Raw genomic sequence first — 17,255 nt, 5'->3', positions numbered from 1 at the left:
AAAGTGGAGAGTGAAAAAGTTGGCTTAAAGCTGAACTTTCAGAAAACGAAGATCATGGCATCCGGTCCCATCACTTCATGGGAAATAGATGGGGAAACAGTGGAAACAGGGTCAGACTTTATTTTTCTGGGCTCCAAAATCACTGCAGATGGTGACTGCAGCCATGAAATTAAAACACGCTTACTCCTTGGAAGGCAAGTTATGACCAACCTAGATAGCATATTCAAAAGCAGAGACATTACTTTGCCAACAAAGGTCCGTCTAGTCAAGGCTATGGTTTTTCCAGTGGTCATGTATGGAAGTCAGAGTTGGACTGTGAAGAAGGCTGAGTGCCGAAGAATTGATGCTTTTGAAGTGTGGTGTTGGAGAAGACTCTTGAGAGTCTCTTGGACTGCAAGGAGATTCAACCAGTCCATTCTGAAGGAGATCAGCCCTGGGATTTCTTTGGAAGGAATGATGCTAAAGCTGAAACTCCAGTCCTTTGGCCACCTCATGCGAAGAGTTGACTCATTGGAAAAGACTCTGATGCTGGGAGGGATTGAGGGCAGAAGGAGAAGGGGACAGCAGAGGATGAGATGGCTCGATGGCATCACTGACTCGATGGACATGAGTCTGAGTGAACTCCGGGAGTTGGTGATGGACAGGGAGGCCTGGCGTGCTGCGATTCATGGGGTTGCGAAGAGCTGGACATGACTGAGCGACTGAACTGAACTGAACTGAACCCCAAGGCAAGTAAGAAGTCCTAGGAGCAGAGGTAACCCTTCTCTAGGGTGTGAGTTGCTGGCACGTGTCTGCTATTTCTAAGTAGCTTTGTTCATTAGATCATTTCTTCTAAGGAATTATTTGTTTAGACTTTAGGTGCTATGGAGAATGAAGGCTGATGTACAGAAAAATGCAGCTCATTGCTAAGAGAGAGGATACCTCTTGATTTCTACCCTCTTCGTGGTTTCTCCCACCTCCCTTCTTTATTTCATATTTATATCTTCCTACTCTTTTTGGATTCAAGAAAGAACAGAATAGATCTGGCCCATAATTACTTTCACAGTGTCGCTTACCTCCAAGGAACTCATTTCAAACAGGAGAATCCTGTTTGTTCCCTGGTGCTCCAGTGGTTAAGAATCTGCCTTCCAGTGATTCCAGGTCAGGGAACTAAGATCCCACATATGTCAGGGAAACTAAGCCTATGCACCACAACTACGGAGCCTGTGCTCTGGAGCCAGCGTGCCACGACTAGAAAGTAGCCTGAGCACCACAAGGAAAGATTCTGAGTTAACACAAGGAAGATCCCATGTGTCACAGCTAAGACGTGGCGTAGCCAAATAAATACGTTAAATAAAAACAAACCCAAGAGAGTCGTTTAACACTCCCTGACTGACCTGGGTCTCCATGCTCCTGTGACCTTTCTGAGTCCTCCTTCCCTCCTCCCTGGAACCTAGCAGCAGATCCTTGGCCTTTCACAGTGAGCCAGCAGTCAAGAGAAAGCCTAGTGTGGCCATGAAGGTGTGGACCTTGGTGGAATCTTGGTTCAATCACGATTTAGACATTAGAGTGAACTATATGAATTGCAGACCTGTCATTTTTTAAAAATGAAACTTTTAATTTAAAAATATTGTAGATTCACATGCAGTTGTAAAAAATAATACAGAGATTCTATGTACAGCTTTATGCATTGCCCCTAGTGGGAACATTGTGCAAAACTGTAGTCTAATATCACAGTATAGACACTGATATAGACAAGATACAGAACAGTTCCATCACCACAGGTCTCTCTCTCCTGCTGTACTTAAAAAAATTTTCTTTTTAAATTTATTTAGCTGTGCTGGGTCTTAGGTGTAGCACACAAACTCTGAGTTGCAGCATCTGTGGGATCTAGCTCCCTGACCAGGGATTGAACTCAGGGTCCCTGCATTTGGAACCCAGAGTCTTAGCCACTGGACCACCAGCAAAGTCCCTCTTGTTGTACTTTCATAGCCATACTCACCTCCCTCATCCCTGGCAACCATGATCTGTCTCTGATTTACATAATTTTTGCCATTTCAAGAATACTACATAAATGGAACCATATAGTATGTAACTTTGGGGATTGGTTTTAGTCACTCAGCATAATTCCCTGGAGATTCATTTAGCTTATTGCCTGTAGCACTAGCTTTGTTACTTTTTATTGCTTAGCATTCCTTGCCAGGGATATACCACAGTTTGTTTAACCATTTACCCATCAAAGGATATCTGATATCTGGGTTGTTTCTAGTTTGGGGCTATTACAAATAAAGCTACTATAAACATTGTTGTATATGTTTTTGTGTGAACATAAGTTTTCACTTTTTTCTGGGATAAGTACCCAAGAGTGTAATTGTCGGGTCTTATGGTAGTTGTGTTTAGTTTTATTTGTTGCTGTTGTTCAGTTGCCAAGTCATGTCTCACTTTTTGCAACCGCATGAACCGCCAGATTTCTCTGTCCTTCGCTATTTCCCTGAGTTTGCTCAAACTCAAGTCCATTGAATTGGTGATGCCATCCAATCATTTCATCCTCTGTTGCCTCCTTCTCCTCTTGCCCTCAATCTTTCCAAGCATCATGGCCTTTTCCAATGAGTCGGCTCTTCACATCACGTGGCCAAAGTATTAGAGTTTCAGCATCAGTCCTTGCAATGAATATTCAGGGTTGATTTCCTTCAGGATTGACTGGTTTGATCTCCTTGTTGTCCAAGGGACTCTCAAGACTTGAGTCTTCAGCACACAGTTTGAAAGCATCAATTCTTTGGTGCTTGGCCTTCTTTACAGTTCACCTCTCACATATGTACATGACTTCTGGACAAACCATAGCTGTGACTATGTGGACCTTTGTTGGCAAAGTGATATCTCTGCTTTTTAATATGCTGTCTAGGTTTGTCATAGTTTTTCTTCAAAGAAGCAAGTGTCTTTTAACTTCATGGTTGCAGTCACAGTCGGCAGTGATTTTAGAGCCCAAGTTTAGTTTTATAAGAAATTGCCAAATTATTTTCCAAAGTGGCTGTGCCATTTATATTCCTACCAGCAATGTATAAATGATCCAGTTTCTCCCTCTGCATCCTCACCAGCATTTGGTGTTATCATTATTTTTCATTTTAGCTATTCTAATCAGTTGAGTTCAGTTGCTCAGTCGTGTCTGACTCTTTGTGACCCCATGAATTGCAGCACGCCAGGCCTCCCTGTCCATCACCAACTCCCGGAGTTCATTCAGACTCACGTCCATCGAGTCAGTGATGCCATCCAGCCATCTCATCCTCTGTCGTCCCCTTTTCCTCTTGCCCCCAATCCCTCCCAGCATCAGAGTCTTTTCCAATGAGTCAACTCTTCGCATGAGGTGGCCAAAGGACTGGAGTTTCAGCTTTAGCATCATTCCTTCCAAAGAAATCCCAGGGCTGATCTCCTTCAGAATGGACTGGTTGGATCTCCTTGCAGTCCAAGGGACTCTCAAGAGTCTTCTCCAACACCACAGTTCAAAAGCATCAATTCTTCGGCACTCAGCCTTCTTCACAGTCCAACTCTTACTTCCATACATGACCACTGGAAAAACCATAGCCTTGACTAGACGGACATTTGTTGGCAAAGTAATGTCTCTGCTTTTGAATATGCTATCTAGGTTGGACATAACTTTCCTTCCAAGGAGTAAGAGTCTTTTAATTTTATGGCTGCAGTCACCATCTGCAGTGATTTTGGAGCCCAGAAAAATAAAGTCTGACACTGTTTCCACTGTTTCCCCGTCTATTGCCCATGAAGTGATGGTACCAGATGCCATGATCTTCGTTTTCTGAATGTTGAGCTTTAAGCCAACTTTTTCACTCTCCACTTTCACTTTCATCAAGAGGCTTTTGAGTTCCTCTTCACTTTCTGCCATAAGGGTGGTGTCATCTGTATATCTGAGGTTATTGATATTTCTCCTGGCAATCTTGATTCCAGCTTGTGTTTCTTCCAGTCTAGCGTTTCTCATGGTGTACTCTGCATATAAGTTAAACAAGCAGGGTGACAATATACAGCCTTGACGTACTCCTTTTCCTATTTGGAACCAGTCTGTTGTTCCATGTCCAGTTCTAACTGACCTGCATACAGATTTCTCAAGAGGCAGGTCAGGTGGTCTGGTATTCCCATCTCTTTCAGAATTTCCCACAGTTTATTGTGATCCACACAAAGGCTTTGGCATAGTCAATAAGCAGAACTAGATGTTTTTCTGGAACTCTCTTGCTTTTTTCATGATCCAGCAGATGTTGGCAATTTGATCTCTGGTTCCTCTGCCTTTTCTAAAACCAGCTTGAACATCAGGAAATTCATGGTTCACATGTTGCTGAAGCCTGGCTTGGAGAATTTTGAGCATTACTTTACTAGCATGTGAGATGAGTGCAATTGTGCGGTAGTTTGAGCATTCTTTGGCATTGCCTTTCTTTGGGATTGGAATGAAAACCGACCTTTTCCAGTCCTGTGGCCACTGCTGAGTTTTCCAAATTTGCTGGCATGTTGAGTGCAGCACTTTCACAGCATCATCTTTCAGGATTTGAAATAGCTCAACTGGAATTCCATCACCTCCACTAGCTTTGTTCGTAGTGATGCTTTCTAAGGCCCACTTGACTTCACATTCCAGGATGTCTGGCTCTAGGTCAGTGATCACAGCATCGTGATTATCTGGGACATGAAGATCTTTTTTGTATTATAGGTGACTGGAATGCAAAAGTAGGAAGTCAAGAAACACCTGGAGTAACAGGCAAATTTGGCCTTGGAATACGGAATGAAGCAGGGCAAAGACTAATAGAGTTTTGCCAAGAGAACACACTGGTCATAGCAAACACCCTCTTCTAACAACACAAGAGAAGACTCTACACATGGACATCACCAGATGGTCAACACCAAAATCAGACTGATTATATTCTTTGCAGCCAAAGATGGAGAAGCTCTATACAGTCAGTAAAAATAAGACCAGGAGCTGACTGTGGCTCAGATCATGAACTCCTTATTACCAAATTCAGACTTTAATTGAAGAAAGTAGGGAAAACCACTAGACCATTCAGGTATGACCTAAACAAATCCCTTATGATTATACAGTAGAAGTGAGAAATAGATTTAAGGGCCTAGATCTGATAGAGTACCTGATGAACTATGGAATGAGATTCGTGACATTGTACAGGAGACAGGGATCAAGACCATTCCCATGGAAAAGAAATGCAAAAAAGCAAAATGGCTGTCTGGGGACGCCTTACAAATAGCTGTGAAAAGAAGAGAAGCGAAAAGCAAAGGAGAAAAGGAAAGATATAAGCATCTGAATGCAGAGTTCCAAAGAATAGCAAGAAGAGATAAGAAAGCCTTCCTCAGCAATCAATGCAAAGAAATAGAGGAAAACAACAGAATGGGAAAGACTAGAGATCTCTTCAAGAAAATCAGAGATATCAAGGGAACATTTCATGCAAAGATGGGCTCGATAAAGGACAGAAATTGTATGGACCTAACAGAAGCAGAAGATATCAAGAAGAGGTGGCAAGAATACACAGAAGAACTGTAGAAAAAAGATCTTCATGTATGCACTAATATATCATTGTGGTTTTAATTTGTATTTCCTTAATAGCTAATGGTTCTGGGTAGCTTTTCATGTGCTTATTTGACATTTGTATGTCCATCCTCTCTACTGAAATATCTGCTCAAGTCTTTTGCACATTTCCAATTAAATTTTTTAAAAATTTATTTATATTTGACTGTGCTGGATCTTCACTGTTGCACGGGCTTTCCGTAGTTGTAGCCAGCAGGGGTATTTTTCAATGTGGTATGCATGCTTCTCATTGTGGTGGCTTCTCCTGTTGCAGAGCATGGGCTCTAGAGTGCAAGTTCAGTAGTTATGGAACATGGACTTTGTTGCCCCGTGACATGCGGGATCTTCCTGGACCAAGTATTAAACCTGTGTCCCCTGCTTTGGCAGGTGGATTGTTAACCTCTGAACTATGAGGAAAGTAAGTCCCGCATGTTTTCTAATTGGATTTTTTAATGCTGAGTTTTGAGATTCTTTATATATTATAAATACTAGTCCTTTGTTGGATAAGGATTTTTTGTCCATTTTGTAGCTTGTATTTTCATCCTCTTAAAAGGGTCTTTCACAGAGCAAAAGTATTTAATTTTTATAGAATCCAATTTATCAGCCTTTTCTTGTATGGATCATGCATTTGGTGATACCTCTCTGTTGTATTCCAGATCACAGATGATTTACTCTTATTTGTCCCTAGAAGTTTTATAATTCTACATTTAAGTCTATAATCCATTTTCTAGACTTTCATATAAGGTGTGAGGTTACGTCAAGGTAATTTTTTTTTTTTTTGCCAACACATGTCCATTTGCTTCAGCCTTATTTGTTGAAACAGCTGTTTGTCCTCCATTGCACTGCTTTTGCATCCTTGTCAAAAATCTGTTGGGTATACATGTATAGGCCTGTTTTTCGAGTTATTTACTGATCTATGCATCTATCCCTCTGGCAAGACCACATTGTTTTGATAAATATAGCCTTATAGTAGGCCTTAATATCAGGTACAGTGAGTCTTCCCACTTTATTTTCTTTTTCTATGCAACAAAGGTTGTTTTACCCTTTCACCTGGGAATAAATCGAAATCTTACAGAAAAGTTGCAAGAATAAAGAATAGTACAAAGCACACCCATATACTCTTTATACAGATTCATGTATTATTATGATTTTCCTGTATTTGCCTTATCATTTGCTTCTCCCCTCTCCGCAAACATATATATGAAACTTCTTTGGTAAAGCACTTGAAGGAAAATTAAATGTATCATGACTATTTACTCATAAATATCTTAGTATGTATTTTCTAAAACTTGGATATTTTCTTACCAATATAAAATCAACTTCAACAGTTTATCACTGACAAAGACTCTTAAACATATATGAAAAAAATGAAAGCGTTAGTTGCTTAGTTGTGTCTTACTCTTTGCAATCCCCATGGACTGTAGCCCATTAGGCCCCTTTGTCCATGGAATTCTCCAGGCAATAATACTGGAGTAGGTTGCCATACCCTTCTCCAGGGGAATCTTCCCAACTCAGGGATGGAAGGTGGCCACCAGGGAAGTCCTGAAACATATATATATATATATGTATATATATATATGTTTCTCAGTGTATCATCTAGATGCATTGAGTTATCAGTTGCCTCCTTTGGTTATTTAAATTTTGATCATTTGGTGAAACTATCCTATAATAAATTGAGCTTTTTGTTTGAACCTACAAAAATGGCATGATTCAGCCTAACATAGAAACTTTATTAAGGCTTTATATATGTAACCTGACCTCTCTGATGCTCAGTTTCCCCCATCTGTTAAGTGTATATATGGATATATGTGCTCGGTCCTGTCCAGTTGTTTGCCACCCCAGGGACTGTAGCCTGCCAGGCTCCTCTGCCCATGGAATTTTTGAGGCAAGAATACTGGTATAGGTTGCCATTCCCTACTCCAGAGGATCTTCCCCACCCAGGGACCAAACACTGACTCTTGTGTCTCCAGCACTGGCAGGTGGATTCTTTACCACTAGCTCCACCTGGGAAGCCCTCTGTTAAGCATAGATATTAATAATTTCTCTCCCATGAGTATCATTGGGAGAGTTAAATAAAGTATGCAAAACCCGACACATGAAAGGCATTCTATACACATGAGCTATTACTATTGCAGCCAGGCCCTGTTAAGTAATCTTGGTTTTGCTCTTCTTCTCTTGGACTCCCCCAACTGCAAGCAAAATCACTCCAGAGACAAAGTGGTGAGAAGGCTGGGCGACCTCAGCTCTGACATTTCAGTTTCCTCATCTGGCAAATGGGTAAATGCTTCCTACCCACAGCGGTACTATGAGGTTTAATGGCATGTGTGTAAAAGTCCCTGGACATAGACTAGGTTCTTAAAAAAGAGAGAGAGAAACAGGTGATTCTTAATCTGTTATATGAAGAAAACAGGAATATCTATCACACTTAAAAAAAAAATTCGAACATAACGTGGAATCATCCTGAGGAAGTAGAAAGGAATGAACAAATGCAGTTAGAGCCGAGGACTTAGGAATCTGCATGGTTTAGAGACTGTGATCTCCCGGTCAATTACCTGACCTTTCGGAGCTTCAATCTTCTCATTTGTAATCTGGGGATAAAAATCAGCGCATATTCCAGGGGTTTTTGTGTTAATTAATAATGCCGAGCTGTAGTCGGGCAATCTGTCGACACCTCCGGAATCAAGGACGAATGACAAGCATTGAGCCGTGAGCTGCTGAGCGCTTCCCCCGGCTGGCGCATCCCGACAGCGCCCCCGCCTCGGCCGACAGCGCCCTCAGGCTCGGCGCGAGCGCGGTGCCCCCCCCACCCGATCCCCCGCCCCCGTCCCCAACCCGACCGCAAGCTCCTCCCCCCGCGGCCGCGTCCTCCCCCGCGACGGCCAGGCACCTGGCAGACGCGCGGCAGCCGGGGAAGCGGGAGGCGACCCTCGGGCGGCGGCGGGCGGCGGGCGGCGGGGGAGGGGTGCGGGCGCACAGATGGGAGCAACTGAGAAGAGCGGCAAGAAGAGCCGGAGGCTGTTTTCTTCGCTGCGGCCGTGGAAGGCGACCCGGCGGCTCTGGCGGACGCGCTCGGCTTCCAAGGCTGCGCAGGGTGAGTGTGGGCGCGGCCGCCGGACCTGTTACTGCGCTCTGCGGGCGCCGGCCTTCGACTGCTGGGGGGCTGTGGTGGCCCCGAAGGCCGTAGGTGGCATCTCCCGCTGGGTTCTCGGCCCCCAACTCACCCCCCTGAACTCCCCGGGGCCCACGGGCGGGGGCGACGCCGCCTGGATGTCTGGCCCTGCCTGGGCGACCCTCCACCCTGATCCTTGGCCGCAGGGACTAGACCAGTACCGGAGCTCCCCCGGGGTCGCTCAAAGACAGTCCTCTTCACGCCCCTCCATCCCCCTCCACCCCTGAGCATCTCCCCTTGGCTCAGGTGGTTGCAGCTTGTTTATTTCCCGAAGAAGTCCCTGTGTGTCCGTTTGGCTCTGAGCAGAGAGAATCCGGGGTGCCTCGGAGAAACAGTTTGTATCCCCCACCCCCGAACACCTGGCCCGCACCTGCAATGCAGTACCCTTTGGGGGAATTAATCCGATCCAGGTCTGCGTTTGAGGTCCTCCCTATCTGGACCCACCCCCTTTCCAACCTGTTATCATGTACACTCTAGTAACGATTACCTATTTCCCAAACACATTCTACCTTGTCCTCAACTAGGCCTTCACTCACATGTATTCAATCACTGACTTACTGCTTTCATTCATTCCAAAATGTTTATTGAGCTCTCCAGTGTGTCAGGGCCGGGAGAGAACCAAATAGACAAGGCCGCAGCTCATGGAACTACTTCCAGAGGGGGAACCGACATTACACACGTCAGACCGGTAAAAATCCCCATTACAAATTGCCGTGTGTACTTGGCAGGAATCAGATCATCTGCTGGGAGAGGCAAAAAGGTAGAGGGGCCCTGGCTTACATGGAAGGTGGCCAGGGAGGGTCTCTGAGGCGGTGCCATTGCAGTGGAGCCTGAAGACTGATCCGGAGTTACTCCAGCATGGAGCCAGGGTTAGAGCATCCTGCCAGAGGCAATAACAGGTGGAAAGCATCCCAGTGCCTGAGCTTAGCAAGGGGAAAGTAAGGGCGACAGGGCCTGTTCAGGGTCTGAGTAGGATGTGACAAGGAGTTGGGATTTTATTCCAAGTGAGCTGGGAAGGCACTGCACGTTGCCGGCATGTTCTGAGCACAGGGGCCTGATCCGATATGCTGGCTCACTGCGTTCTCTCTATCTGCAGTGGCCATGCGTTGGTCTCTCAGCCTGGCCAGTTCCTACCCATCCCTCAGGACTAGCACAAATGCCATCTCCTCTGGGAAGCCTTTCCTGGGGTTCATGCCACCTGTAGCCTCTCTTTTGGAATTTTGTCATCCATAGGGCATTCGTCACTGTTCATCTGCTGTTATAGGTTCCATGTAGGCAAGTTCTCATCCGCTTCATCTTTGCATCTCCCACCAAGCTAAGTCAGGATTTGGTACTTTTAAGATACCTGTTTGCTTGTGTGTGTGTGTGTCCTGTCTTGTCCTTTTCATCTGTTTCCATCATGTGAGCATTCTTCTTCCGAGGCTAACATGCCTTGAGCTCTAAAATGGCCGACCAGGGCCAGAGGCAGGCTGCACCAGGGCCCTGTCACTGGTGTTGGCGTCACCACCCCCCTCCACCCCAGGGTTGTTTGGAAGATTAAATGAATTAATGAGTTAATAATTGTAAAGTGCGGGCACATAGTAAGCATTCTAAAGAGAAATTTGACAAAGGGCAAAAACAATTTTCAAATATTTATTTATTGTGTTAGAAACAAGCTTTTCAAGTTAGGGAGACTCTGTGGCTTGGCATTGTCATCTTGCGAGCTTTCAAAGGATGTATTCTTACTTTTAGTCAGTATGCCAATTAAATTCCTTTCCCCTTGCATCAAACGGTTGCTGAAACTTAGTAGGTCTGAAAGCTGACCCCCCCCCTTTTTTTTTTAGCTTGCCTGAGTAGTTGAATAGATTGGGAATTGCAACAAGTATTGCTTTAGTGATACTTACATGCATAATGTTACTCCGGGTATTGTGTGAATGTTTTACAAAAGAGGAATAAACCGATATTCCCACTGCAGTGAATTGGGTGAGGATAAGTTTTCTAGTTTTACAGTTTTTAAACCCAGGTGTATACTGTGTACACAGCCACCCTCTCCTCTTCTCTGTTCCCACCCTAGACTTCACCCGTGGATTCCCAGGGCCCACTGCCATGCCACACCTCTCTTCTTCAGTAGGATCTTGGCTGATCACTGTATTTCCCTATTTCCCCCCACCCCAACCTGGAGATGAGGCCATTAAAATGTCTTATATGATACTTTACAGTTTACAGAATAGCTCAACTATGAGGTCTTGTTTAGATGTTAACAAACCTTGGAAAGAAGGAGGATGGATGGTATTTATTTCCCCCATTTTAGAGATGAGGAAAGTGAAGCAAGAGACTGGGTAACTTGCAGAAGTTCATAGGACTGGTATGTGGCTGTTTTAGGCCTGGTTATCCACACAGCTTCCTTTCTTCCACGTCAGACAAAATAAACATGTTCCAATATCTATACTCATAGAAGGAAGAAGTAAAATGAATGAATATTATGCAATGAGTGAAATCCATATCCAAACTTTATTAAATTTTCCTTAAAGGTGGCCTGAATTTCTCATGATGATGTCAACATCACTTAGGGCATCTATAATCATATGGTTTGGTGCCAGACAGACTGTGATTTAAAGCTGCCACTGATGAGTGGCACACTAATAAATGGTGTGATCTTGGGCCGGGTGCTGAATCTTTCTAAAGCTCATTTATCTATCATATGTAAGGTAGGAATGATATTCCTGTCTTAGGTTACTGTGATGATTAAATGGGTTAATGTATATAAAGTGCTTGGTACATAGTAGCTCACAGGTGGTGGTTATTTTTATTAATTTTAGTCCAGATATTCAACCATATGATCACACCCCAAATATGGGAAGTTCAGTGGGTGGTGGGGTGAAACATGACTGGAAGCTCCTTAGGGGCAGCAGTCCCTTCTGGGCCAACTGGAAGGCCTTCCATGTCAGTATCCTTCTCTCCCCTTACCCCCTTTTTTTCCACCAGGAGATTACAGGTGAGAAGTAGCATAGCTTCTGTGAATCCCTGGCATCTTTTCAGCTTAACATTGTATCCTGAATGTAGAAGATGAATGTAAATATGTTTATTTATTTATTGGGTAACAATACATGAATGGATAAGTAATAATTGAATCCTCTAGGATATATATATATATCGATTCCTTACTTCCTTGCTAACACTCAGTGATGTCTGCCTTTTTGATGGGTATGAAGTGTACTGCCTGGTTGTTTTATATTGAATTTGACAAATTCATTATATTGACAAATAATGAAGCTGAGGATTTTTTCATATGAATATTGGCCATATGTGACTAAGACATGTGTGAATGCCTGTTTATGTCTTTTCCCATTTTTTTCTTGGGGGTTTGTTTTTTTCTTATCTACTTATAGAAGTTCTTGAAATATTCTAGATACTAATGAGTTATTGGCTTATATGTCCAAGCAACTTTAAAAACTATACTAACCATGCAAGCTGTTCTAAATGAACAAGCTGTGCTCCAGTAGAAATTAACCCCCCAAATTGCTTTCATCTTTTATAGAGAATCACATTTTAGTCAAATATCAAAGCTTTTAGGCTATCAAGCAGGGAGCAAATAGTTGGTGGAAGTATTTTGTGAGCAGTAGACTTTCCTAGTCCTTGAAATGATGGTAGAAAATGGGTCTTATGCTCTTCCCACCAGAAATTACCTCCCACAAACTGTGGTGGGCCGAAGTGCCCTTGCCTGAATTGAAGTTATTCTTTGTAAAGTCACAAGTTGGAACTGGAGTCAGTCTCCATCAGCAGGTAGTGTTTCCAGGATCAGTTACTTGGAGGGAAGAACAGAACACTTGTCAGGTGACCTGTGGTTTATGCTCTCACTGCCATTTTCTTAACCATATGTCCCTACAAACAAATCACAATGAATGGGGATAATGATCACTACGTAGGGATGTTGGAAAGATCAGATGAGATCATAACTATCAAAGGACCATGTAAATGCAAAGTATGTTTGCTAGGCCCAGGAGAGTAACCAAGCCTTTGCTGGGGTGGGACCCATAACCTTTGGGCCCCATCCCTTCTACTCTCTGTTCTGCATACAGGTGCCTGATTGTAGGCAATGCAGGCTCCAGACTAGCAGCAACAGTCTCTCCAGAACTTGTCAGAAATGCCAATCCCTGGCCCCCCACCACAGAGCTACCCAATCAGAAACTCTGGAGGTAGGGCCCAGCGGCCTATGCTTAACCAACCCCAGCAGTCATTCTGATGTACGCTAATGCTTGAGAACAGCCTAGTGGGATGTGCAAAGGCTTTAAAGACAGCGAATGTGGGATTTTCAATCTTAACTCTCCTATTTGCCAGCTTGTGTGATGAGCAGGTTACTAAGCTGTCTGCCTTCCAGGCTCTCACTGATAGAAGGAAGAGGATGTCACTTCCCTCCCAGGGTTTGTGAGAAGTCAATGACAGGCAGTATCCAGGTTCTGCCACCATGTAGCTGTGTGTCCTTCAGCAAGTCTCCTTTCTTCTTTCTGCCTCAGTTTTCTCATCTGAAAAAGATGGGCTGGGACTTCCCTGGTGGTCCAGTGGTTAAGGCTCCTTGCTTCCACTGCAGGAGGCACAGGTTCAATTCCTGGTCTGGGAACAAAGATCCTGCACGTCTTGCGGCATGTCCAGAAAAAAAAATTACAAAAAAGAGATGGACCAGCAAGTGTTAACATGCATGCTGCACAGCTTATTGTGTGCCAGCTCTTGTCCTAAACATGTGAATATTTTAATTTTGTTTAGTTCTTACAATAACCCTGTTTTACAGTCTATTTTATGAATGAGAAAACTGCAGCACAAAAAGGGTAAGTAACGTATTCAAAGTTACACAACTAGTAAGCTTGGATTCAAACCTAGGCAGTGTGCTGTGAAAGTCCTTGCTTTAAAGGCCATGCTTGGCAAATAAGTTCTCTTCAAATGTATGGTGCTGCTGATGAGAAGAGTGCTTGGCACACAGTAGGCACTGCATGTGTGAATTCTCTTCCCCTTGCCTTGTGGCTTGGCTTCATCAGAGCCCACCCAGCTTTTCTTATAGTCATGCTGCCTTCCTCTGCGGTGCCCCTAATCACAAACCCACTCCCAGGCAGCAGTTTTCTCACTCTAGACATCTCTCTCGCGGCTGAGCAAACCAAACAGAGGCTTGGCTGGGGGAGGACAAAATGTGGTGGTGCAGGTGAAGTCACCCTCCTGTCACCCTACCCTGCCATGTTTGGGAAATGAATGACTAAGCCAGAAGAGGTCCAGGCAAGTTACTGAAAGATCATTAGGTTTGCCTAATTTGAGACATAGCCTCCAAGTCTCTTTTGCTCTCAGATTTCCAAGGGAATGTGAAAGCTTTTTTTGCTGAGTTTTTCTTCTCAGTACAATTTACAGCTGGGCAGTTGAACCCACAGTGTTAACAGCAGCATGTTTGTTTTTTTTTTTCATTGTTATTTTGCTAGGACAATGAAAAGCCTTATTCTCTTTCAATTCAGGGTGTCACTCATTGTTCTTGAAAATTCTTTTTGGTTTTGCTCTCAAGATGGCCTCCCTCCCTGGGGATGACTCACCAGTCTAATGACTCAGAAGTGGCATCTGAGAAGACAAGGACTGGGCAGAGCTGTGAAGGGACTTGTGGCCAGTGGAGCCTGCCTGACGCTTTCCCTAAACTTGGTTATTGAGATGGAGCGTCATTTCCATTAATGGTTGTTGGTACCAGTTTAATAGGAGCGTAGGATCTGCCAGAGACACTGCCTTGTTCTGGAAAGCTCCAAGACTTGAGTTCATCCTTGTTCCTCAACTGTGTGTGGCCTTGATGTGGCCACATCCTTGTTTACTGCAGGCCAGATAAGACTTCTGAGAATTACCAAACACTGCTTAGAATGGCCACAGAATCAAACAGTCTAATGCTTCTGTAAAATCTGTATCATGAGGGAAAATAAAGACTTGTTTTATCTGAAGAAGACCAGATCTCTTTTGACTTAATTTAAAAAATCAAGTAAGGATGAATAGAAAGATAAGCATATATGTGATAAAGCAAATTTAGTAAATATACTTGAAAATGTTTGCCATGCAATTCTTTCAACTTTTTGTATTTTGAAACTTTTCAAAATACAGTGTTGAGTAAAATGCATGTAACCCTAGAAAAGACCACACTCTTGGGAAGAAAATTGTTTCCTTGTTAATATGAATCCCAGCCCCTCTCCCTCTTCCTCAATCCTCCCAGCTTTAGTTTTTTTTTTTCTTGGAAAACCTGCTTGATTAAAAGGGGCCTGAAGTGAGCCTGGCAGGGCTTGAGCTGATCCTGTATGCCAGGGCTATATAGTTTTCCTGATATGTAACTCTCACAATAGCCATATTAGCTGTTTATTATTTTCTTCATTTTAAGAGGAAACTGAGGTGCTGAGGGGTATGCTTGATCCAGATCAGTAGGTGATAATACTAGTCTTAACAGCATTTATGGAGCCCTCCCTTTATGCGTCATAGTTTTGTGCTATGTACTTGACATGCACTGACTTACTTGAGTGACCAGCTTTATTTATAAAAAATGGTACATATATAAATATTCTTAGACATTTTTGCATTTTACAAGGCTGAGGATGCTCGTTGTGGGTTCTGTAGGGGAGGGGCTTTTTTTTTTTCTTTTTTCTTTTTTTTTTTGTGCTCCCTTGAGAGGAGGAGGGTCTCAACCCCCCAGTCCTGGGTTGCTGCCTACGTCCGAACTGATAACAGCGTTTTTCTTAAAAAAATAATAATAATAAAAATAAAAGGAAGGAAATGGAAGAAAGAGGCACACTTGAGCCTCATCCTGCCCTAGGAAGTAGGTGCCTTATTGTCTGCATCTTACAGATCAGGCAATAGAGACTGAGAGAGGCGCAGGAACGTATCCCAGCTACCTCAGGAGCCAGGAAATGGTAGAGCTTGTGTTTGGACCCAGCCTCTTCTGCTGTCCTATTCAAACCCAAGCCTTGGCCTAATGGAGTAAATCAGCAAGCCTTGTGGAAAGCTCTTGTTCTGAGACCACAGGCTCTTTAAGAACAGAATGTTCTGTTCAACACTGTGTTATTCTTTGTGTTCAGAGCAGTGTCTGGCATAATGAATATTATTGGATGAAAGAGTACCTGGATGGTGGCTCTTAGCACCTCCTTCTTCACCCTATCTGCCCCTAAAGGAGCTCTGAACTGGGCACTTTTTGGCTGCCCTGGCCTTGGTCCTTGGAGATGGAGATGCCTGTTTCTTTGAGGTGATTTATGGGCCAGCCTGGCCCATTTGGTGGGCAGTGAGGAATTCCAGTGAAGGCAGATTTTTCTCATTGGCCTTTTTTTCAAAGATGAGCATAAAGTTATTATGCGCTGTCAAGGAAGGATGGAAAAAAAAATAAAATTACCCCACACTTTGGAGGAGTCTTTAAATTGTGGCGGCTAGCAGTCAACTCTTGGAGAAGGCAATGGCACCCCACTCCAGTACTGTTGCCTGAAAAATCCCATGGACGGAGGAGCCTGGTAGGCTGCAGTCCATGGGGTCGCTGAGGGTCAGACACGACTGAGTGACTTCACTTTCACTTTCATGCATTGGAGAAGGAAATGGCAACCCACTCCAGAATTCTTGCCTGGAGAATCCCAGGGATGGGTGAGCCTGGTGGGCTGCCATCTATGGGGTCACACAGAGTCGGACACGACTAACGCGACTTAGCAGCAGCAGTAGCAGCAGCAGTGAACTCCAGGACCCCTAGTGGCCATGACAAGCTTTTGCTCCATAGCTGTGTTTAACTTGGGCTGCAGTAATGAGCAGGTAAATACTAGTAATTAGTTCTCTTAAAGTGCCCAAGTATGTTGATAATTATACTTTATATTTATATAGAACTTGGTTTACAAAGTGGCATGTCTATTCTCTCTTTTGATCTCCTGAACAGCCTGGAATATACACAGGGCTGGAATGATTAGCCCCACTTTACAGATGAGTAAACTGATGACAGAGAGGTTAAATCACCTGCCCTACACAACTCAGGTAATAGTGGTAGAGATAGGCCTTCACCTTCTTACCTCTCCTCCCTCCAGCAAAACTTCCATGTCAGTATTGTACTGGGGATGAAAGCAATGGGTTGGTTTATTTTTTTTAATAATTTTTTATTGGACTATAGTTGATATACAAAGATGTGTTAGTTTCTGCTGTATGGCAAAGGGTGTCTTTCTTTTTGTTGTTCTTCCAACTTAGTGAGGGCCTGGATTGGGTCAGTTAATCTTTCTGAAATTCAGTTTACCAATCTGTATAATGGGGAATAAATACTGCCCATTAGTGAGTGCACTTGGAGCTAAGGAGGTTGTGAGAGTTCAGAACTTTTAAAACAATTTCTGAGTGAAGACTTTTGGAAGGGACTGTGTTAACTCTGATCCATTTCCCACAAAAGTATGCTAAGTGGCACCTCCCCTGGCCACGCTATCTAAAAAGCACCTCTTTTACCTTATTATCATGCTTCAGTTTTATTCACAGCATTCACTGCCATTAATTATATGTTTGTATTTATTTGTTTATGACCTGTCTGAAGCCTCCCACCCAAATGTG

The 17,255-nt window shown here is 43.7% G+C and overlaps 1 protein-coding gene across 1 annotated transcript in view; it reads left to right on the top strand.

Moving 5' to 3' along the window:
• The first annotated feature begins 8,444 nt into the window (after window positions 1–8,444).
• The window catches only part of DNAJC6 (DnaJ heat shock protein family (Hsp40) member C6), a 178,040-nt gene continuing 169,229 nt past the window's right edge, over window positions 8,445–17,255 (top strand). The window contains exon 1 of the mRNA XM_027537009.1: window positions 8,445–8,639. Within this exon, the coding sequence (XP_027392810.1) occupies window positions 8,525–8,639 (115 nt within the window). The 5' untranslated portion in view covers window positions 8,445–8,524. The remainder of the gene's footprint in view (window positions 8,640–17,255) is intronic.

This window comes from Bos indicus x Bos taurus, chromosome 3, assembly GCF_003369695.1.
Source record: "Bos indicus x Bos taurus breed Angus x Brahman F1 hybrid chromosome 3, Bos_hybrid_MaternalHap_v2.0, whole genome shotgun sequence".
NCBI classification, from domain to species: domain Eukaryota; kingdom Metazoa; phylum Chordata; class Mammalia; order Artiodactyla; family Bovidae; genus Bos; species Bos indicus x Bos taurus.
The sequence above is the reverse complement of the archived record's forward strand: the minus strand, read 5'-3'. Positions and strand labels throughout refer to the sequence as shown.